A 24,998-nucleotide genomic window follows, 5' to 3' on the forward strand; every position below is an offset into this window, starting at 1 on the left:
ACTAAAGTTGCGGTTCAATTGGTAGTACCATGCCTCAGAATCAAAATAGATGTGGGTTCACCAGGGCTTGAGCACAAAAATATAGGCTGACATTCCAGTGTAAAACTGAAGGACCTCTGCACTGTTAGAGGTGCTATTATCATTTTAGGACATGATAAACGGGAAGAAATAATAGGGGTTTGTTAGAAACATATGACTACAATCCTGCTGATTTGATTAATTACATGGCAAGGGTAGCCTGGATGATGAGCTCGTTAAGTGTTTGCAGGACTGTTGGTTAGCGCAGTGTGTTCCGAAGCCAGGCAGACAGCAGGCTATACTAGACCTTGTAATGTGCATTGAGATAGGTTTAATGAATTATCTCATAATAAAGGCATCTCCATGTAGTAGTAATCATAATTTGACAGTATTTTGTATTCTCTTTGAGGGAACAAAAAAAAGAGGATCTAAAAATTGTCTTTTATGTTTTCTATTTATTCTGTTCAGAAATGTTACACAGCTTTTGGGCAGTGAAACTTGAACTTGGGCCTCCCGGCCCATAGTTACGGACTTTACCACTGAGCCACAAGATCCCTCAAAGAATAACATTTTAGACCTACTTAATGGCAATTATGAGGGCTTGAGAACAGGGCTGACTGAAGCGAATCAGGAAATGGGGTAAAGAGACACAGAAGCAAAGTGAGAGGCATTTAAGCAGTTATTTCAGAATATTGAGAAAAAATACATCCCAACGAACATTAAAGATCCTAAAACAGGATGCACCATCTATGGTTAATGAAGGAAGCTAAACATTATATCAAGCCAAAAGAAAAAGCACATAACTCTGCAAAGTTGAGTTGCAGGTCAGAAGATTGGATAAAATATAAAGTAATGCAAAGAATGACTAAAAGATTAGAAAGAAGGGAGAAATTAAAGTTTGAGATAAAGCTGGCTAAAAACATAACACATAGGAAGAGTTTCTACAAATACTTAAAAAAAAGAAGTGTTTCAAGTTAGAATTCAATCATGAAAAAAGGGAAGATAAACAAATATTTAGCATCCATTTTCCCCATTGAGGAAAGAAATGGCAGCCTTGAAATAGTTGTAAATCAGAATGTGAAAAGGATTGAGAAATCTCCAGAGAAAGGGGGCTGAGCAAACTATTAGATCTAAAATCTCACAGTTCCTCTCTTTCTGACAGCTTTCATTCTACCGCGTTCAAAGAAGCAACTGCTAAGATAACAGATACGTTGGCTTCAATTTTACAGTAATACATGGATTCTGGAAAGGTCCCATCAAACTAGAAAATGGCAAATGTGACCCCTCTGTTCTAATAAAGGAGGGAGGCAAACAGCAGTAGAATTATAGACCAATTTGTCTAACATCTGTCAAAGGGAGTCTTTTATAACAAGGAATATCTTAATGCAACCTAACTGGACAGAGAAGCTCCACAAACTGCCCCAGCTTCAATGATGGGGGAAGCCAACATATCAGTGCAAAGGTCATGACTAAAACATTTCCATCTATGTTCAGATAGAAATGCTGTGTGGATGAGCCATCTTAGTCTCCTTTCAAGGTCCCCAGTTGATAATGGTCATGAAGCTATTAGATTCATGATATTAAATGGTTGAAGCCAATGAGAAGTACAAAGGCTTTGGGCCCAGACAACATTCCAGCAACAGTACTGAAGATTTCTGCTCGGAATGAGCTATGCCGTTAGCCAAAGGTAGTAGTTACAACACTAAGACAATACTTGATAGTGTGGAAAATTGCCCAGGTGTGTCCGTCTACAAGGAGGAGGATAAATCCAGTTACCACGCCTTCAGTCTACTCTTGATCATCGACAAAATGATGAAAGGGGTTACTAATCATTAAGCAACACTTGGAAAGGAATATCCTGCTCATTAACACTCAGTTTGGGTTCTATTCAGCTCCTGACCTCAATGCAGCCTTGGTCCAAACATGGAGAAAAAAGCTGAATTCCAGAGATGAGGTGAGAACAACTGCCTTTGAAATCAAAGCAATATTTTAGAGTATGGCATCAAAGCGTCAATGAGAATCGAGGAAAAATTCTTCAATGATTGGAGACAAAGCAAGATAGTTATGGTTTTCATCTCAGTCCAAGGAGTTTCTCAGGGTAGTGTTCTAAGCTTAAACCTCTTCATCAATGACCTTACCTAAACCATAAGATCAGACGTGGGGATGATCGTTGATGGTTGCACAATATTCAGCAACTTCCACAACTCCTCAAATACTGAAGCAGTATGTGAGTATATGCAAGAAGACCTGCACAATATTCAGGCTTGGGCTGACAAGTGATAAGAAACATGCACGCTACACAAGCGATAGCCATCTTCAACAAGCAAGAGTCTAACCACTACCCCTTGACATTCAATGGCATTACCATTGCCGAAAGGCCAGTATCAACATTCTGGGAGTTATCAATGATCAGAAATTAACTATACCAGCTATATGAATACAAATGCTGAGACTACAAGAATGGTTCAGAGGCTGGGGTTTCTGCAACAAGTAACTTACTTTCCTTCTGTCCAACATCTGTCAATCAGCTACATGCCATAAGACAGAATTGCGATTGAAAACTCTCTATTTGCCTGGATGAGTGCAGCTCCAACAACACTCAGGAAGCTCCGCACTATCTCAGACAAAGAAGCCAGGTTGGCATGTATGACGTGGTGGGCACTACAGAGATGTGGCTGCAAAGGGATCAGGATTGGCAACTGAATATTCAAGGATATACATCCTATCGAAAAGGCAGGCAGAGGGGGTGGGGTTGCCTTAGACGTAAAAAATGAAATTAAATCAATAGTAAGAAACAAAATAGGGTCAGATGGTATAGAATTTGTGTGGGTAGAATTGAGGATCCACCAAGGTAAAAAAAACCATAGTTGGATAAATGTACAGGCCTCTAAACAGTCGTCAGGAGCTAGGGTGCAAGATACACCAGGAGATAGAAAAGATGTGTAGGAAAGGCAAAGTTACAGTGATTATGGGGATTTCAATATGCAGGGAGACTGGGAAAATCAGGATTGCAAGAAATGGAATTTGTGGAATGTCTATGAGATGGTTTTTTGGAGCAACATGTGGTGCAGCCCATTAGGTAAGAGGCAATACTGGATTTAGTGTTGTGCAATGAGGCAGACTTGATAAGGGAGCTTTAGGTGAAGCACTCTTAATGAGGCTGTGATCATGATATGATTGAATTTACCAGGAAAGACAGTGGAGTAGCAATGGCAGGGGTTTCTGGGAGTAATTCAGTAGACACAACAGAGATTCCCCAAGGAAAAAGAAGCATGGTACAGGGAGGATGAGGCAACAATGGCTGACTAGAGAAGTCAGGGATAGCATAAAAGCAAAACAGAGCACATAATGTGGCGAAGGGCAGTGGGAAACCAGAGGATTGGGAAGCTTACAAAGACACACAGAGGGCAACAAAAACAGAAATAAGGAGGGAGATGATTAAATATGAGGGTAAGCTAGCCAGTAATATAAAAGAACACTGTAAAAGTTTCTTTTGATATATAAAGGGCAAAAGAGAGGAAAAAATGGACATTGGACCACTGAAAACTGACATGAGAGAGATAGTAGTGGGGAACAAGGAAATGGCTGAGGAACTGAATAATTACATCCCATCAGTCTTCACGGTGGAATACTTCAGTAATTTCCCAAAAATGCAGGAGGCAGAGCTGAGTATGATGGTCATCACTAAGGAAAAGATGCTAGAAAACTGAATGGCCTGAAGATGGATAAATCACCTGGACTTTATGGCCTACACCCTGTGTTCTAAGGGAGATAGCTGAAGAAATAGTAGGAGCATTAGTGATGATCTTTTAGGAATCACTAGAATCATGGAGGGTCCCAGAGAACTAGAAAATCGCTAACGTGACACCCCTGTTTGGAGAGTAGGGAGTAAGGCAAAAGATGAAAAATTACAGACGAATTAGCCTAACCTCAGTTGTGGGTAAGATCCAGGAATCCATTGTGAAGGAAGAGATTTCTGAATACTTGCAGGCAAAATAGGCAAAGTCAGCATGGCTTCATCAAGGGGAGGTCATGCCTGACAAATCTGCTAGAATTCTTTGAGGAACTAACAAGCAGGTTAGACCAAGGACAGCCAATAGATGTTATCTATCTGGACTTCAAGAATGCCTTTGACAAGGTGCAACATGACCTCATGGCTCCAAAATACAATCCCTCTACCAATAAAAACCAACACACCATACACCTTCTTAACAACCCTTTCAACCTGGGTGCAACTTTCTGGAATTTATGCACATGGACACCGAGATCTCTCTGCTCATCCACCTTACCAAGAATCTTACCATGAGCCAGTATCCTGATTTCTTGTTACTCCTTCCAAAGTGAATCATCTCATACTTTTCCACATTAAACTCTATTTGCCATCTCTCAGCCCAGCTCTGCAAATTATCTATGACCCTCTGTAACCTGCAACATCCTTCCACACTGTCTACAACTCCATCAACCTTAGTGTCATTTGTAAATTTACTAATCCATCCCTCTATGCCTTCATTCAGGTCATTTATAAAAATGACAAACAGCAGTGGCCCCAAAACAGATTCTTGCAGTACACCAGTAGTAACTGAACTCCAGAATGAACATTTCCCATCAACCACCACCCTCTGTCTTCTTACAACTAGCCAATTTCTGATCCAAACCACTAAATCACCCTCAATCCCATGCCTCCATATTTTGTGCAATAGCCTACCATGGGGAACCTTATCAAAGGCTTTACTGAAATCAATGTATACCACTTTAACTGCTTTACCTTCATCCACCTGTTTGGTCACCTTCTCAAAAAACATATTAAGGTTTGTGGGGTATGACCTATGCTTCACAAAACCGTGTTGACTATCCCTAATCAAATTATTCTTTTCTAGATGACTATAAAATCCTATCTTTTACAATTTTTTCCAACACTTAACCCACAACCGAAGCAAGTCTCACTGGTCTATAATTTCAGGGTTGACTCTACTCCCCTCCTTGAACAAGGGTCAACAATTTCTCTCCTCCAGTCTTCTGGCACTATTCCTGTAGACAATGATGACATTAAGGTCAAATCCAAAGGCTCTACAATCTCCTCCCTAGCTTCCTCGGGAATCCTTGGATAAATCCTATCCGACAGGGGACTTATCTATTTTCACACTTTCCAGAATTGCTAACACCTCTTCCTTATGAACCTGAATCCCATCTAGTCTCATAGCCTGCATCACAATGTTCTCCTCAACAACATTGTCTTTGTCTTTTTCCTGTGTGAATACTGACAAAATTTAAAATGGTTTGGTGAAAGGGAAATTATGTTTGACCAGCGTATTGGAGTTCTCTGAGGTAAGTACCAAACAGTGTAAATATAGGGTCAAAACGTGTGGTGCTGGAAAAGCACAGCCTGTCATGCAGCATCCAAGGAACAGGAGAGTCAACGTTTCGAGCAGAAGCTCTTCATCAGTAATGTGGGGGTGATAACGGGGTTGGAATTGTTGAGGATGAGGACCAGTTAAGCCAATCGGATGAGTGTGTTGGTGGAAGGGTACTGGTTGGTTCGGCAGGAGAGGAGGGAACGGAAGCCTTGGAGGTCTTCATTATGGCAGATGGATGTGTACAGTGACTAGAAGTCCATGGTGAAGATGAGACACTGGGGCCGAGGAACTGAAAGTCACGGAGATGGTGGAGGGTGTAGCTAGTGTCTCGAATATATGTGGGGAGATCCTGGACCAAGGGGGCAGGACGGTGTCAAGGTAAGTGGAGATAAGTTCAGCCGGACAGGAGCAAGCAGAGATGATGGGTCGACTGGGGCAGTCAAGTTTGAGAGATTTGGGTAAGAATGCCCAACAAGTATCCTTCTACTGACACACTCATCCAATTGGCTGAACTGGTCCTCACCCTCAACAGTTTCTCCTTCGAATCCTCCCACTTTTTCCAGACCAAAGGGGAGCCATGGGCATCCACATGAGCTCCAGCTATACCTGCCTCTTCGTCAGGTACATAGAACAGTTCACTTTCCGCAGCTACACCAGCACCATTCCCCACCTTCTCCTTCACTACATCGATGACTGTATCAGCGCTACCTCGTGCTCTCACAAGAAGGTTGAACAGTTCATCAACTTCACCAACACGTTCCACGCTGACCTCAAGTTCACCTGGACCATCTCGGACACCTCCCTCCCCGTCTTGGACCACTCCATGTCCATTTCCGGTGTCCAACTCAACACGGACATCCACTTCAAACCCACCAACTCCCACAGCTACCTGGACTGCACCTCCTCCTACCCTGCCTCCGGTAAAAATGCTATCCCTTTCTCCTAATTCCTCCGCTGTGCCGCATTTGCTCCCAGGAAGACCAATTCTACCACAGAACATTCCAGATGGCCTCCTGCTTCAAGGACCGCAATTTCCTTTCCCACATGGTCAACAATGCCCTCCAGTGCACCTCCTCCACTTCCTGCACGTCCGCCCTTGAACCCACCTCTCCAATTGCAACAAGGACAGAACCCCCCCTTGTCCTCACCTTCCACCCCACCAACCTCTGGCTACAACACATCATCCTCTGCTATTTCCGCTTTCTTCAAACAGACCCCATCACCAGAGATAAATTTCCCTCCTCACCTCTATCTGCATTCTGCAGAGACTGTTCCCTCCGCAACTTCCTTGTTAGGTCCATGCCTCCCACCAACCTACCTTCCATTCCCGGCACCTTCCTTTGCTACCACAAGAGGTGTAAAACCTGCACCCACACCTCTCCCCTCACCTCCATCCAAGGCCCCAAAGGATTCTTCCACATTCAACAGAGATTTTCCTGCACCTCATCTACTGTGTCCATTGCTCTCGATGTGGTCTCCTCTGCCTCTTGTGGAACATTTCAGAGAACATCTCTGGGGCACTGAACAACCCACCGCCCTGTGGCCGAACACTTCAACTCCTCCTCCCACTCCGCCAAGGACATGCAGGTCCTGGGTCTCCTCCACCACCAAATTCTAGCCACCTGTGCCTGGAGGAAGATCACCTCATCTTCTGCCTTGTGACCTTCCAATCAATGTCGATTTCCTGAACTACCCCACCTGACCTTATCCCAGATCCAGCCCTCCAACTCAGCACCACCCTTCTGAACTCTCCTACCTGTCCATCTTCCTTCCCACCTATGCACTCCGACTTATCACCATCACCCCCTATCTTCACCTACCTCTCGCATCCCCCAGCTACCTTCTCCCAGCTCACCCCATCCCATTTATCTGTTAGCCCCCTTGCCACCCCCCACATTCTTGATGATGAGCTTATACTCGAAACGTCAACTCTCCTGCATCTTGGCTGCTGCCTGACCGGCTGTGCTTTTCTAGCACCACACTTTTTGACTCTGATCTCCGGCATATGCAGTCCTCACTTTCTCTAAGTATAAATATAGGGGAACCAGTAGATGCACTGCACTTAGACTTTGAGAAAGCATTTGGAAAAATGTTACATCAAAAGCTACTACGGAAAATAAGAGCTCACGATGTAGTGGGTAGCATATTAGCATGGAGAGAGGACTGGTTAGTTAATAAGCAGTACAGCGTGTGCACAAATGAGCCATTTTGGGGTTGGTAGGATGCTATGAGTGGTCACCAGTAGGATCAATGTTAGGGACAAAGAGACCAAACATATAGTTGCTAAATCTGAGGATACATAGATAGATTGGAAAATAAGTTGTGAAGAGGACATAGATGTCTGGAAGCTGAAAACGGTAAAAGCACTGCTGCCTCACAGCGGCAGAGACCTGGGTTCAATTCCTGCCTCAGGCGACTGACTGTGTGGAGTTTGCACATTCTCCCTGTGTCTGCGTGGGTTTCCTCTGGGTGCTCCGGTTTCCTCCCACAGTCCAAAGATGTGCAGGTCAGGTGAATTGGCCATGCTAAATTGCCCGTAGTGTCGAAGGTATTGGATGTCTATGGGGACAGCTCATGATTGGACCTTTGCAGGACTTTGTGTTGGGATTTTCAGTGTCCATGACTGTTAATGAATTGAATTAGTGCTGTGATGGAACCATTCAGAAGTAACCACTAAAGCTAATGAGGCCCCAAAAAGAAACTGGAGGTCATTGTGGATGCATCATGGGAATGTGACTAGGCCTTACTGAATACAAGTGGGGCTTTCAGGTGAGACTGATAGAAAATGTAATCTAAAATTAAGAATACTCAAATTTGGCTGTACAGCACAATCGCACGGTCACACCTAGAAAAATGGTGTCTTGTTTAAGTCCTCATATGGTTAGCTTAGAAGTCTAGGAGACAGTAGGTATGTTTAACCACCAGGATAGGTTTGGAGGGGGTATAATTGAGGACTAAGGAGGAGGTGATAAGTCTCAGTCTTCCATCTGTCCAATAGTTTTACAGATTTATTCTGTGTTACATATATAAATAAGATGCATATACTTACATCCATGGTCATATCTGAAATATATCACTGGATCTATCCTGTGAACAAGTGATAGGAATCTGTCTAGTCTCATCTGCATGTACCTCAGGGAGGATGTGATATAAATCACTGAAACTGTTATTTGGAATGCATGTCTTTCATGATTGCCTGTGGGAACATACTTTAAATAACAAATTCTGCACACTGTTGATTTGTCATCCTAAGGTGTGAAGATGGGCAGCAAAAACATATGCAGTATCTCAGAGGTATTCCAGTTGCAAAGTTACAATCAAGTTATCCATTTTGGACTGAAAAAAGGAAAGATCAGAATTCTTTATAGTATGAAGTTACATGCAGCGAATGTCCAAAGAAATTTGGGGTTCAGGTGTAAATCTTTAAAGTGTCACAAACAGGTACAGATAATAATCAAGAAAGCTAATGGAATGCTAGCTTTTCTATCTAGAAGACTGGAGTATAAGGACGGAGAAGTTATGCTGCAGTGATATGGTTAGACCCCATTAGGAGTATTGAGAGCAGATCTGGGTACCACACCTTAGGCTGGATATATTGGGAGTACAATATAGATTTACAAGAATGATATCTGGGCTTCAGAGGTTAAGTTATGAGGAGAGATTATAAAAATTGGGTATGTTCTCTCTAGAATATAAAAGGGTACTGGGTGATTTGGAAAACAACAGGAAAAGACAAGATAAAATGACGGCAGAGTAAGACATTCCTGCCGGAGCTCTTCTGGTCTGCCTGTTCTTTTTTGTTTATCTATTTCTTTTCTCTCTCCTAGCCTGGAGGTAAATCCTGGAGCAGCAGCAGGCGCGGGCAGAGACCGGCACAGGGGAGGCAGTCCTGGAACTTACTTTGGAGCAGCTGAGTGCCAGTATTGAGCAAACTGGAGACTTGGATTGGAGTGGGGACGGCTGTTGGACTGAAGTCTGGCAGGGATGGTCAGACCATGTGCTACAATGTAATGTTTGTTTGAATTTTTTTTTACCTGGCTGTAAAGTCAACCCTTTCTAACTTATTTCTTAAACTCTGTAAAGTAATGCAACTACTTTTTAATTCCTCTTCTGTATCCAAGATTTGTACCTCGATATTTGTACGTTAAGGCAGAGACATTGAAAAAGCTTTTCACTGCACTTCTACAATGGAGTACACGTGACAATAAAGGATATTCTAATTCTAAGATAAAGAAAAAACTATTTCCACTGGTTGGAGATTCTAGAACTAGGGGGCAAAGTCCACATTTGAGGCCAGACCATCAAGAGAGATGTTTGAAAGCACACATGCATTAGAGAGTGGTAGAGATTGGGAACCCGCTTCCATAAATGACATATGATGCTGCATTTTAAATCTGAGATAGATAACATCTTTTGGATGTAGGTTTGCCCACTGAGCTGAAAGGTTCATTTCCAGACGTTTCGTTACCTTACTAGGTAACATCTCCAGTGGACCTCATGCGAAGCAATGCTGAAAATTTCTGCCTTCTATTTATATGTTTGGGTTTCTTTGGGTTGGCGATGGCATTTCCTATGGTGATGTTACTTCCTGTTCCTTTTCTCAGGGGGTGGTAGATGGGGTTTAACTCGATGTGTTTGTTGATAGAGTTCCGGTTGGACTACCATCTTCTAGGAATTCTTGTACGTGTCTTTGTTTGGCTTGTTCTAGGATGGATGGATTGGCCCAGTCGAAGTGGTGTCCTTCCTCGTCCATATGTGAGGATACTAGTGAGAGAGGGTTATGTCATTTTGTGGCTAATTGGTGTTCATGTATCCTGGTGGCTAGTTTTCTGCCTGTTTGTCCAATGTTGTGTTTGTTACAGTCCTTGCACAGTATTTTGTAAATGATGTTAGTTTTGCTCATTGTCTGTATAGGGTCTTACAAGTTCAATAGCTGCTGTTTTAGTGTGTTGGTGAGTTTGTGGGCTACCATGATGTCAAGGGGTCTGAGTAGTCTGGCAGTCATTTCCAAGATGTCTTTGATGTAAGGGAGAGTGGTTAGGGTTTCTGGATGTGTTTTGTCTGTTTGTTTGGGTTTGTTCCTGAGAAATCGGCGGACTGTGTTCACTGGGTATCTATTTTATTTGAATACACAATATAAGTGATTTTCCTCTGCTCTGCGTAGTTCCTCTGTGCTGCAGTGTATGTTGGCTCATTGAAATAATGTTCTGATGCAGCTTCGTTTGTGGGTTTTGGGATGATTGCTTCTGTTGTTCAATATTTGGTCAGTATGTGTTGTTTTTCTGTAGATACTGGTTTGAAATTCCCCATTGGCTTTTCGCTCTACTATGACATCTAGGAATGGCAGTTTATTGATATTTTCCTCCTCTTTAGTGAATTTTATGCCAGTAAGGGTATTATTGATGGTCTTGAATGTTTCCTCTAATTTGTTTCATTTAGTGATGACAAAGGTGTCATCCATGTAGCAGACCCAGAGTTTGGGTTGGATGATTGACAGAGCTGTTTGCTCAAGACTCTGCATTACTGCCTCTGCTAAGAACGCTGACATCGGAGATCCTATGGGTGTTCCATTAGTTTGTCTGTAAGTTTTGTTGTTGAAGGTGAAGTGGGTGGTAAGGCATAGGTCCACTATCTTGATGATATTCTCCTTGTTGATGAAGTTAGTGGTGTTTGGTGTATGTGTCCTTGGGTCTTCTAATAGTGTAGTCAGGTGTATTTCCTTGGCCAGGTTAATTTTGATTGAAATAAACAGGGCTGTTACATCAAAGGAGATCATTATTTCATCCTCTTCTATCTTAGTGTCTTTGATGGTCCTCAGAAATTCTTGGGTGGAATGGATGGAGTGGCGTGAACCTTCTACTAAGTCTTTTAGTCTTTGGTGTAGCTCCTTGTCCAATCTGTAAGTTGGTGTTCCAGGTAGCGAGACTATGGGTCTGAGGGGGCTCCTGGTTTGTGAATTTTGGGTAATCCGTAGAAGCATGGTGTGTTGGATCAGTCTGGTTTCATTTTTTGGAAGTCGGTCTTATTTACTTGTCCAGATTTCTGACGTTTTTTGAGTAGGGCTGTGATTCGGGTCTCTAGGTGTGGGGTCAGGTCTATCGCCACTTGTTGGTAAGTGTTGGTATCTGTAAGTAGTGAGTTTGTATTTTCAATGTAGTCTCTTCGATTTAGAATGACTGTAAACGTCCTTTGTCTGCAGGTAGGATAACAATGTTTTTATCTTTCTTTTTAAGTTTTTCCAGTGCTTTCCTTTCTTGTGTATTGAGTATGTTTCCTTCCTTTTTCTGCTTAATGTTGGTGCGACTACTTGTCTGATGGATTGTTGGATTTCTTCTGAGAGTTGGTTGTCTTTTAGTGTTGTTTCGAAAGCTGCTAAGAAATCTTTCTTGTCCGCATCCTGGCAGTTGTAATTTAACCCTCTTACTAAGACGGCTTTTTCAGTGTCAGATAAGTTTTTTATTCGTGCTTCTGTGTTGTTACTTTGTGTAAATTTGTCGATTTTTTTCTGCAGGTCTAGATTTTTATTTTCTGTGTTTGTCGTTGTCTAGGATTTTGACCCAACTCAAATGAAGGAACACTGATACAGATCCAATTTGGAATGTCGGTGTGTTGACGCAGAGTATCATGTAGATAATACGCAATGCTGTCACTCTCTGTCAGTGGTAGAAAGAATGGCTATTAGAGCTGGTCAATGGGGTGTCAATCAAGTGGCTGCTCTGTCCTGGAGTTTCTTCAGTGGTTTTCCAGCTGCATTCATTCAGGCAAGTGGAGTGTATTCATTCCATCACAGGTCTGATATGCACTTTGTCGATGGTGGGCAGGCACTGGTGAATCAATAGATGAGTTTCTCATTGCAGAACTCCTGGCCACTGACCTGCTACTCTCTGCAACAATGTCTCCCTTAAGCAATCATACAAGCAATCCATTCTTCCACCAGAGCCAGAGCAGATAACTAGCCTCCTGAAGAGAAGATTCTGAGGTGGAATAGTCTGGGAAGGTGTCCTCACAGTACAGATTAGGGGAGGCAACGACCTGGAATTAAGTGCCTAATGATGACCATGAAGCTATTATCGATTTTCATAAAAACCTATCTGGTTTCACTAATGTCTTTTAGGGAAGGAAATCTGTCATCCTTACCTCGTCTGGCTTACGTTACTCCAGACTCTCAGTGATGTGGTTGACTCTTAACTGCCCTCTGGGTAATTAGTCAATAGTGCTGGCTTAGTCAGACACCCACCTCTCGTGAATGAATAAAGAAAAAGAAGTCCAGACATAGTGTACTGCACAATTTTAACATCTCATGCTCTGCAGTAATGCAGCAGCCAAGTAAAGACTGTGATGCATACTGAAGAGATAGGAGAGAGGCAGCAGCATTCTGAGGAGGAAGATGAGGACAGTGAGCAGGGTGAACATCATCTTCAGCATGACAGATTGATACAGAGTTGGCTCAATAAGCCAAACAGGACTTTACTGACACCCAGTTCCGATAGGTGCAAGTTGGATGAAGTGATCAATCATTCACTGTGAATGTATTGTTGTTCAAAGGCAAGGAACCCCTTTTTTGCCCCTGAAGCAAATTCAGCCTTTTTTGTTGTTTCTTCACATTTTTCCTTTTGTTCAGTAAAATTGAATGATTTCACTCGTTCAAAGGTTTTTCAACATGTGATGTGCCTGCATTAAACAATTACAAAATGTTTTGCTGTACTGTGTTAGTGAAAAAAGTAGTACTCCCTAAGTTGGGTTTTAACATGGTATGATGCTGAGGTTGGTTAGCCTTTGTACTTCATTCTTGTAGGTGGAGGTATGATGACAGTCGATCAGACCGATGGTGATGGAAGTAGCAATACATTTACGAATTTTATATTCCATTTCTAATTAGGTGTTAACTATGTCACCTTAGACACTGTTCTTTACCATTTCCCTCAAACTATGTGTACTATGAAGGGTTATTCGTGCCTGACAATGATTGACTTGGTGCACTAATGGACTTTAAATATGATGCTGGTGGTAGAAATCTTGGAATGTACCAGCAGGGGCATGTATTTCTGCTGCTGGTGAAGGCATGATAGCACAACACCACAGAGGTGTGGTGCATACATAATGATATGAGCAGTGAGGAATTGAACAATATAACTCACAGGTATTCGCAGAGAGAAATCCTCTGTGAATTTCTACAGAGCTACCACTTAAATAATTTTCTTTTTGCCTTTTTTCACTGCCCGGTGTGTTCCACAGGGAAATATAATGTAGAAAGTAACTCCAAATTTCATTTCCATTCAATATTAGGATGCCTTAGATGTTCATTTCTAATATTTTCTAGTTCTGATGAAAATGATTAGATGGAAACACTACTTGTTACTCTGTCCCAATTCTATATGGCATTCTTTTATTCAACCATTGGACATGGGTCCTGCTGACTAGGCTAGTACTTGTTTCCCACACCTAATTGCCCTCGAGGAGATGATGGTAAACTGCCTTCTTGAACTGCTGTGGTCCATGTGCTGTAGGTAGACCCACAAAGCTGTTAGGGAGGGAATTCCAGGATTTTGATCCAGGAATGGTAACTTATTTCTAGAAACTTAATTTAGAATGAATTTAAAACTGCTGCTTGAATCCTAACTCTCAGCAATCCTGCTCAACCATATCCCCAGTACTTGACTATATTGGCTTCTTGCCCAACTATGCTTGATTCTTTGTAATTAATCCTTATGTTCAAAACTCCACGCCCCTCTACATTCTTTCATTACTTCCTTGAACCTCTCTCTCTATATTCACCCCACAACCCCCTCCATTTTGAGATACCTGCACTCCTTTAATTCTGGTACCTTATGCATTGTTCAGTTCCTTCACCCAACTGTGCATTCAGCTTTTAAGCCCAAAGCTTCCTAAATTTCTCTTTTTCACAGTAAGGCACTCCTCCAAATGTCCCTGTTTGGTGAAGCTTTTGGTCACCTGCTCCATCATCTCCTATTTGGCTCAACAGCATTTTGTTGTGCCTTGGGACATTTTACTATACAAAGAGCAAGTTGTTGCTAAACTGTTCCACACATACAATCTGTGCAGTTCACAAAAGATTTCCTTGTAAACTGTTCCAATGAATATAGCTGGGTGAAACACAGCATGGAAGCTACAGTCCTGTTAGTCACTGGATGGAAAGTAGGGTCAGTCCCCTTTAACCTAACAAATGCAGCTAACTGTAGTCATATTAATCAACACAACAACAGTATTTTTAGTGAGTAGTGAATTGCATTTAGTACTGATAATAAGTAAAAAAAGTTTTCCATTCTGGGTGCTTGTGAAAAGCATGTCATGAATGTAACAGGAAGAGCTGCCAACCATATTATGGATTTGATTGACCTGAAGTCTTAGACTTGTTAGTATATTTGGAGTGAAGTCAGAATGCATCCTTGGGAGTGATTTTGTAGAAGCATAGCATTGTTCAAATTCAAACTGTCTGTCAGTTAGAGTTTTGTTAATAAAACCAGTGGTCATGTCTTGTGAATTAACCCCGACAGGTGCACAGACTAAAGAGATGGCTAACCTTCCTTCTTCTCTGTTCCAAAGGAGGGCTGTCTGGCAGCATCAGCTTCAGAAACTCCTCCTTGGTAAATGTTTGCTGCGGTTTACTGATAGGATTCAGGTCCTCTGCTGAAGCCTGATGTTGGCTAGAAGTTGATAGCTCTGTTACATCACCATACAGTCTCCTAGAGAAGGAAAAGATGACATGAGTATTTAGTGAATAACAGCAATTAAACTGAGCTCTATGCTTGCGCCTGGTGATTGCAATTGTTGAATGATATACATACATGCAAGTACAGTACAATGTTCTATCAAGTGAAAGCTTAATCTCTAGCATTAAGTAAATTAATATTTAGTAAAACAGGTGATTGCATTATCTACAAATAAGGAGTATTTATTTCACTGTAAAGTTGATTTTTTTTAAAGTCCAACAATATTCTTGCATTTTAGGAACCTTTCTTCAATCAACTACATCCTGCACAATACAGTGTTTATGGGGTAAAACATTCCAAGGTTCTTTACAGCTGTGTTATCATGCAATGTTTGAAACTAAGCCACAGAAGGTGACAGTGAAATAGGTTTATGAGGATCTTAACAGAGAAGAGAGAAAGACATTAAAATTATGGGTTATATAAGAGAGATGAGGCCATGTAGGAATTTGACAGCAAGGAGTCAAATTTTAAAACTAATGCACTGCCTGACATAGCTAAGTGAGTTCAGAGATTAGGTGCAAGTTAGAATACGGGCCATAAGAATTTTGAATGAGCTCAAGTATATTAAGGGTTGAGAGAGCACTGTCAATTTTTAACCCATTTGTTTGAAGTTGGTGGACGGAATAGAATGACTAAACATTCTGTTGGTCAGAACTGTGTACAACTGTGTGGCCAGCTTTTATTCAGCATCTTTTTGTACATAACAAATGGAGGCCCCTTGCCAGTTAGCACAACAATAAGAACTCCAACATTTTGCTTGTATATAATGCATAAAGGATGATTAAAGATCCATATGAATGATTGCTTGGAAAATTTACTGGCAGTTGTCCTAATACAGGATTACTTAAAACACAAGTAGAAACACGCTGAAAGACTGGAGCGACTGGGCTTGTATACCCTTGAGTTTAGAAGACTGAGAGGGGATCTGATTGAGACATATAAGATTATTAAAGGATTGGACACTCTGGAGGCAGGAAACATGTTTCCGCTGATGGGCGAGTGCCGAACCAGAGGACACAGTTTAAAAATACGGGATAGACCATTTAGGACAGAAATGAGGAGAAACCTCTTCACCCAGAGAGTGGTGGCTGTGTGGAATGCTCTGCTCCAGAGGGCAGTGGAGGCCCAGTCTCTGGATTCATTTAAGAAAGAGTTGGATAGAGATCTCAAGGATAGTGGAATCAAGGGTTATGGAGATAAGGCAGGAACAGGATACTGATTAAGGATGATCAGCCATGATCATATTGAATGGTGGTGCAAGCTCGAAGGGCAGAATGGCCTACTCCTGCACCTATTGTCTATTGTCTATAGAATCACTTATAATTGGAAATCATTAATTCTATATATTATTCAGAGAGAGGATGTTTAGATATGCACTGAGGCTTTCAAAGTTAGTAAGACTTTATAGAGTACACAATACAAAGTAAGATAATTTTTTCCAGAACTTGATGTTCAATATTTTACATCTCAGAAGCTTACAAGCAGATTTAAATAATTTATTTTTGTTTCAGTTGATTCTGTTATAACATAAGTTTCTTCAATGAGAATTGGCTATAACACAAAAGAAGAATTTAGACTTTAGAATTTGTAGAACATGAACTTTCCTTACCTGTATTGACTATAACATGATCCGGTCCCACTGGTTTAAATGGTGCAGCTATTACATGACTATCATATAACGTGGGATCGCATGAGGACAGAACTATTACATTATACCAGAACAGACTGTACTTATGTGGATATTTAGATTTTGATCAGCAGAAAATACTGTGGACAGTCTCCTGAAAAATGGCTGGGAAGGTCACAAAAGGTGAAGTTAAACAGGTGGGTTGGTATCAGGGGAACCCCTGCTGTCTTTCTGTCACCACAGGAATTAAATTCCAGGGAAGATTTACTCACCCTACCAATTGAGACATTTAAGTGGCCAATTAATAACTAATTAAAGTCTTCTCATGCCACTGTCATGATTAATCCTGTCAGGCAAGAACACAAGCAGCTTTCTCACTGGTAAAATGGAGTGACCTATATTCTGGGTTGGGAAGAAGCAGGACTTCAAACAGTGCAATAATTAGGGACATGGATTGGACAGGGGTATGATCATTGAAAGCCATGCTGCCAACAGCCTTTGATGTGGTGCTGTGGATCATAGTGATTGCCATGGCTGGCAGGTTCAAATGGGGCATCTTTGCTGTCCCCCTGGGTAGTGATCCAAGTGGAAAGGTCACTGGGTGACTCATTAAGCGACTACCTGCACATGATCTAGAGGGGTTTCCCATTGGTGGTAGTGTATCCTGACCTTTCTCACAAGTGTTACTACACTACCAAGCGGAAGATACTGTCCTATGGACGCAATTAATATCTGCAATAGTTTCTTGTCAACCTAAAATATCTTTGGAGAATATTGTAGTTGTTTTAAAATGTCACTAGATTCTTGTCATTGATTCTTGTCTCAGTGTTTAGATACCTACTTGTTCTAAAAATAGTTTATGTTCATGTAGTCTCTCTAATGTGTTAAATGATTCAGTACCTAGAAAATCATAGAATTGTCATAAACAGAAGGAAGCTATTCAGTCCATCGAATATACACCAGTTCTGAGACCAATTCCGTTATTTCCATTCAATGTGTTGTACATATCCCATGAATAAAGAAAATAAATCTTAGGCAAAGACACACGCTGATTTTCAGTTGAAAATCAACTTTCACAAATACATAGTGGAAAAATGCATCAAAACAGTGAGTCTGACAAATAAATGCATTGATGCAAACAAGAAGGTATCATCAACAATCAGACATAAAATGTTAACCTCACTCTTGCATTCTCTCCAATCAGAACACTGTTATTCTTGATCAGATACAGTAAAATAGGGTTTTGCAGAAGGGTCATTGGACCCTAAATGTTAATTCTGATTTCTCTCCACAGATGCTGCCAGATCTGCTGAACTTTTCCAGCAAATTCTGCTTTTGTTTTTGTGGAGTAAAATAAAGTACCAGGAAGGTAGACTGCCAGGGTACAAGGTAGCTGGGGGTGGGGGTGTAAGCATTCAGGGTTGGTTCAGGGTGGGCTGGAGAAAATCACATGAACAGGTTGGAGAGAGGTGAGATGTCAGGTGTAAGGGGGCTTGGGTTCAGTGGTAGAGGTGACAGGTTGGTCCTTTGATGGGGTCGGGATTCAAGGATCAGTTTGGGGGTAGGAGGGAAGGTATGTTAGGTCACTGGGGGTGAGTGTTGCATCTAGGGAGACACAGTCAGATCTCAGGGGTGTCAGATCAGGCTCTGGGAGTTTTAAGTGGTCCAGAGGTTGTGTATTTAGGAGTGCGCCAGGTAAATACGAAGTTCACTTGAGCAGTTACTCAGGAGTTATATTACGTATTACATTACAGTTCTACTTAATTTCATTGCAATCATCCGAAATCTTCAATTTCTATGGAGACATTGAGATTTTCAAGCATAGAAATGTGCCCAGAGGAAAATTCAATTTTCCAAGCGATTCCTTTGGAATGTGCTACAATGGGTATTCCACAAGTTCCCATGCGCAACTTGCAAAACAACTGTCTGGCTGGGGTAAATTTTCCCATTCACTGACCACTATTAAATAGCTGTCCTATTAAACTGTTCACTAACATTAATTAGAATAACAAAATCGAAATGACAGCTAAATGGTCCAACAGGAGCGTACTTTGTAACCATTCACTAGGGCAGCAAATTGTTCTCAAAATTTCAAAGATTTTTGTGTTACTAGGATTGCCGGTGTTAGAATTTTAACATTTCAAATGTAGTTATGCTCTTAACATTCTGTGCAGATATTTCTGATGGCACCAGTCTGCTTGTACCATTAATACTCAGTTAAAACAAGAAAATAAAGTGGATGAAAGATGAATATTTATGAAAATATTGGGATGATACTAACAATTAATTTAACTGGTCACTAGTCCAACTAGTCTAGGCATTTGGTAAAGGATATATTGATCCTGAAGGGGATGCAGGGCAGATTCACCAGCATGTCAGTGGGATACAAAAATAATTAGATTATCAAATCAAATTATGTGGACAGGGTTTGTATTTTCTTTAGTAAAGATTAAAGAATGATCAAATTGAGGATTAGTGAGAGAGGAATGATTTCTTTGTAGATGGGAGTACGCAAGTAGAATCTCAAAACTGAAGCTGTCTTTCAGTGGTGATGTTGACTTGCTGTTGTAGCCACAGAATTGATATGGCTTGTCTAGTTCAGATTCGTGTCAATGGTAACCCTGTGGTATTGACAGTGGAGGATTCATTGAGTATTTGTATGGTTACGATAACAATCAGAAATTTAGAACTCTTTCCTCCAAACGCTGTTGAGTCAGCGAGTCAGTTGAAACTTACAAAGTTGAGATTGATAGATTTTAGTTCAGCAAGAATTATGAAAACAAGGTCAGTAAATTAACTTAACCGAAAAAGAATAAAAAAATTGTGAAACAGATTTGAGAACCAAAGTGGCCGACCTCTGTTCCCATGTCCTGACCTTTGCACCGTAAAATTTTGAATAAAGAGGTGCTACACATTCAGCACCATCACTAATGAGAATTAAATCTAACTGACTGTTCATGGTTTCTCAATAAGTAGGATTGAGACTGTTAACTGTCAGAAGTGTAGAATGTATCATATGTATGTCATTCCGAAAGTTGTCAGAATATTTTTTTTAAAAAGGTGCTGTAATATTCACAGTCCCTCACATCAATGTACTTTAGTATCTCCAGAGTGTTTATTGCATGCCATGTACCAGAAATTGCAAAATTGAGGATTCCAAGTTACATTTGGTTGTGAAGTCCTTCTCTGAAGCAGCAATGGTGGTTTTGGAAAGCAGCCAAGCCAGTTTGGAGGCTCTGTCATGACAACTGGGGGAGGCAATGGTCTATTATCACTGGTCTATTAATCCAGAAACTCAGCAAATGGTCTGGAGACCCGGGTTTGAATTCCACCAAGGCAGATGGTGAAATTTGAATTCAATAAAAGAAAAATTTGGAATTAAAAATCTACTGATGACCATAAAACCATTGTCAATTGTAGGAAAAACCCATTTGGTTCACTAATGTCCTTTAGAGAAGGAAATCCTCACCTGATCTGGCCTACGAATGACTCCAGACCCACAGCAATGTGATTGACTCTCAACTGCCCTCTGAAATGGCCTAGCAAACTATTCAGTCATATCAATCACTACAAAATCTCAAAGAAATGAAACTGGATGGATTACCTGGTATTAACATAGGCACCAGAAAAGACAGCAGCAGAAACAGTTTTGTCAACCCTGCAAAGTCCTCCTTAACAACATCTGGGGGCTACTGCCTAAATTTGGAGAGCTGTCTCACAGACTAGGCTAGCAACAGCCTGACACAGTCACACTCATGGAATCATACCTTAAAGACAATGTTCACCAGGACAGACCCAGCAGAGATGGTGGCACAGTGGCATAGCTCGGGAAGGAATTGCCCTGGGAGTCCTCAACATTGATTCCAGACCTCATGAAGTTTTGTGGTTTCAGATTAAACTTGGACAACGAAACTTCTTGATTTCCAAGTGCCATCTTCCCTCAGCTGATGAATCAGTATTTCTCCATGTTGAAAAACACTTAAAGGAAGCTCCGAGGATGGCAAGGAAAGAAACGTATTCTGGGTGAGGTATTTCCATTTCTGTCACCAAGAGTGGCATTGCAGTAGTACAACAGACAGAGTGGTCAAGTCCTAAGGAACGTAGCTGCTACATTGATCAAAGCTGCTAGCTCTGATGAAGAGTCATCTAGACTTGAAACATTAGCTTGCTCTCTCTCTCCACGGATGCTGCCTGACCACGGTGATTTCCAGATTTTTGTCTTCAATGCAGATTCCAGCATTTACAGTCATTTGCACCTAGCTGCGAGACTGGGTTTGCAGCAGGTGGTAAGGGAATCAATAAGAGGAAAAAATATACATGACCTCATCCTTAATGCAGATGCATCTGACCATAACAGTATCACTAAGAGTGACCATCACACAGTTCTTGTAGAGATGGAGTCACACCTTCAAACTGAGAATAACCTCCATCATGTTGTGTGGCACTAACACCGTGCTGAATGGGATGGATTTCAAATCAATCTAGCAACCCAAGACTGGGCATCCATTAGGCACTGTGGACCATCAACAACAGCAGAATTGGACTTCATTACAATTTGAAACTTCATGGCCTGGCATATCCCCTACTCAACCACTACCGTCAAACCAAGGGGTCAATGGTGGTTCAATGGAGAGTGCAGGAGGGCATGCCAGGCACCGTGCCAAGTATACCTGAAAATGAGGTGTCAACCCTGTGAGACAAGTGATCCCACAACCAACAAACCAAATCTAAGTTCTTCATTCCTACCATAACAGTTGTGAATGGTGATGAACAGTTAAACAACTCACTGGAGGAAGACACTTGACAAATCTCTCCATTCTCAATGATGGAACAGCCCAGCACATCAGTGCAAAAGAAAAAGGCTGAAGCTTTTGCTCCAAGCTTCAACCAAAAATGCCATGTGGATGATCCATCTTGGCTTCTTCCAGTGGTGCACAGCATTACAGATGCCAGTCTTCAGCCAATTTGATTCACTCCACTTGATATCAAGAAATGTTTGGACACATTGGATACTGCAAATGGATACAGACCTTGACAACATTCTGACAATAGCACTTAAGGCTTGTGCTCCAGAACTTGCCGCTCCCTTAGCCAAGCTCTTCCAGTATAGTTAGTGGTTAGCACTGCTGCCTCACAGTGCCAGAGACCCAGGTTCAATTCCCAATTAGGGCGACTATCTGTGTGGAGTTTGCACATTCTCCCCGTGTCTGCGTGAGTTTCCTCCGGGTGCTCTGGTTTCCTCCCACATTCCAAAGATGTGCAGGTCAGGTGAATTGGCCATGCTAAATTGCCCGTAGTGTTAGGTAAAGGGGTAAATGTAAGGGAATGGGTGGGTTGCGCTTCGGCGGGTCGGTGTGGACGTGTTGGGCCGAAGGGCCTGTTTCCACACTGTAAGTAATCTAATCTAATCTAATCTAATCAAGTTACAATACTGGCATCTACCTGAAGAGTGGGAAATTGCCCATGTGTGTTCTATACATAAAGAGCAGGACAAATCCAACTCAATCAATTACTGGCCCATCAGTCTTCGTGCGATCATAAGTGATGGCAGGTGTCATCAACAGTGTTATCAAACAGCACCTGCTCAGCAACATCCAGTTTGGGTTCCACCAGGACCACTGAGCTCCAGACCTCATTACAGCCTTAGTCCAAACATGGATAAAAAAGCTGAATTCCAGAGGTAAGATGAGAGTGACAGCCCTTGCCATCAAGGCTGCATTCGACATGGAGCAAAACTGGAATCAATGGGTATCAGAGCAAACTCTCCGGTCATTGGAGTCATACTTGACAAATAGGAGGATGGTCATGGTTGTTGGAGGTCAGTCATCTTAGCTTCAGGACATCTCTGCAGGAGTTCCCCAGGGTAGTGTCCTAGGCCCAACCACCTTCAACTCCTTCATCAATGACCCTCCCTCCAACATAAGGTCAGAAGTGGGATTGTATAATGTTCAGCACCATTCACCACTCCTTAGACACTGAAGCAGTCCATGTTTAAATGCAACATAATCTGGACAATATCGAGGTTTGGACTGACAAGTAGTAAGTAACTTTTGGGCCACACAAATGCCAGGCTATGACCATCTCCAATAAGATACAATCTAATGATAGCCCCTTGACACTCAATAGTGTTACCATCACTGAATCCCCCACTATTAACGTCTTGGGGGTTATTATTGGCCAGAAGTACAACTGGACTCACCACATAAACATACTGGCTACAAAACCAGGTCAGAGACTAAGAATGCTGATTCGAGTAACTCACCTCCTGACTTCCCAAAACCTGTCCATCATCTACAAGGCACAAGTCAGGAGTGTGATGGAATACTCCCTACTTACCTGAATGGGTACAGCTCCAAAAACACTCAAGAAGCTTGACATCATTCAGGACAAAACAGTTCACTTGATTGGCACCTCATTCACAAACATCCATTGCCTCCACCACCAACACTCAGTAACAACAGTGTGTACTATCTTCAAGATGCACTGCAGAAATTCACCAAATATTTCAGACAGCACTTTCCAAACCCATAACCACTTCCATCTAGGACAAGGGCAGCAGATACATAGGAACACCACCACCTGCAAATCCCCCTCCAAGCGACTTGCCATCCTGATTTGGAAGTATATCACCATTCCTTCAATGTTGCTGGACCAACATCCTGGAATCCTCTCTCTAATGGCATTGTAGGTCAACCCACAGCAGATGGTCTTCAAGGGTTCATTAAGGTAACTCAAGGCAGGCAAAAAGTGCTGGCCAGTCAATGACGTCCACATCCCACTAAATGAATTAAAAAATACTTAAGAGTCCATAGGATTGTTGTTGACAAATGGACAGGGATTGACTTTTTGTTTTATTCATTCATACCAGCATTTATTATCCATCCCATTTGCCCTGGAAAAGGTGGTGACAGCCAGCCTTCCTGTACTGCCTGCAGTCCATTTGGTATTATTCACATTGCTGCGGGAATGAGCTCCAGAAGTTTGACCCAGTGATATATTTGAAAAACAGGATAGTGAATGGCTCGGAGAGAAGCTGCATGTAGTGGTGCTCCCATCCATTGGTCGTCCATCTTCTTATATACTGCATTGATTGTGGGCAAGGGAGATATTGTTGAAAGAGCCTTGGTGAATTTCTGCAGTGCACTTTTTACATGGTGCACACTGCTGCTGCTGTACATTGGTCAATGTGGTGGTGTCACTCAAATAGACTGCTTTGCTCTAGATGATGTCAAGCTTTTTCAGTGTGCTTGAATTACACTCATTTAATAAGTGGGCAGCATTACATCTCTTTCCCAAATTGAGCGTTGGTTAGGCTTTAGGGCGTCTGGAAGTGAGTTACTTACTGCATGATTCATTGCCTTTGACCTGCTCTTGTGGCCAGAGCACTTACATGGCATGTCCAGTTCAGTTTCTCATCACTGGTAACCCCAGGTTGTTTACAATGGAGGATTCACTGATGGCAAGATGATTTTTGGTCGAGCCCACTAGGGAACAGACAATTCTGGATTTGGTGATGTGTAATGAGTCAGACTTGATTAGGAAACTGAAGGTAAAAGAACACCTTGGGGCAGTGACCATAACATGCTAGAATTCACTCTGCAGTTTGAGAGGGAGAAGACTGAATCAGATATAATGGTATTACAGTCGAGTAAAAGTAATTGTAAAGGCATGAGGGAGGAGCTGGCTGGAGTTGATTGGAAGGGGAGCCTAGTAGGGAAGACAGTGGAACAGCAATAGCAGGAATTTCTCAGGGTAATTCAGGAAGCAGAGCAGAAATTCATCCCTAGGGAGGATGAAGCAACCAGGCTGACAAAGGAACAGCATAATAGCAAAACAAAAGCATGCAATGTGGTGAAAATTAATGAGAAGCTGGAGGATTGGGAAGCCTTTAAAGCCCGAGGACAACTAAAAAAGCAATAAGGGGCAAGAAGACAAAACAGGAGGGTAAGCTATCTCATAATATCAAAATGGACAAACAGGAGGCTGGAAGAACACAGTAAGCCAGGCAACATCAGTACATTATACCTGAAACATTGATTTCTCCACCTCTTGGTGTTACTTTGGATTCCAGCATCTGCAGTTTTTTTAGTCTCTAATGAAATATCAAGACGACTGCAAGAGTTTTTGTTTGATATATAAGACCAAGAATGCTCATTGGACGTTGGAAAATCAGGATGAGTAGTCATGAGGAACAAAGAAATGGTGGAAGCATTGAATGGGTACTTTGTATCAGTCTTCACAGTGGAAGACACCAGTAACATACTGGAA

At 41.9% G+C, this 24,998-nt stretch overlaps 1 protein-coding gene across 10 annotated transcripts in view; it reads right to left on the reverse strand.

The window, feature by feature from the left end:
- Window positions 1-24,998, reverse strand: part of sipa1l2 (signal induced proliferation associated 1 like 2) — a 682,609-nt gene that overhangs the window by 103,319 nt on the left and 554,292 nt on the right. For all 10 annotated transcript variants that reach the window (XM_072559738.1, XM_072559717.1, XM_072559727.1 and 7 more), the window contains one exon: window positions 14,914-15,076. In XM_072559738.1, coding sequence (XP_072415839.1) covers window positions 14,914-15,076 — 163 coding nt within the window. The remainder of the gene's footprint in view (window positions 1-14,913; window positions 15,077-24,998) is intronic.

Source organism: Chiloscyllium punctatum, chromosome 3, assembly GCF_047496795.1.
Source record: "Chiloscyllium punctatum isolate Juve2018m chromosome 3, sChiPun1.3, whole genome shotgun sequence".
NCBI lineage: Eukaryota > Metazoa > Chordata > Chondrichthyes > Orectolobiformes > Hemiscylliidae > Chiloscyllium > Chiloscyllium punctatum.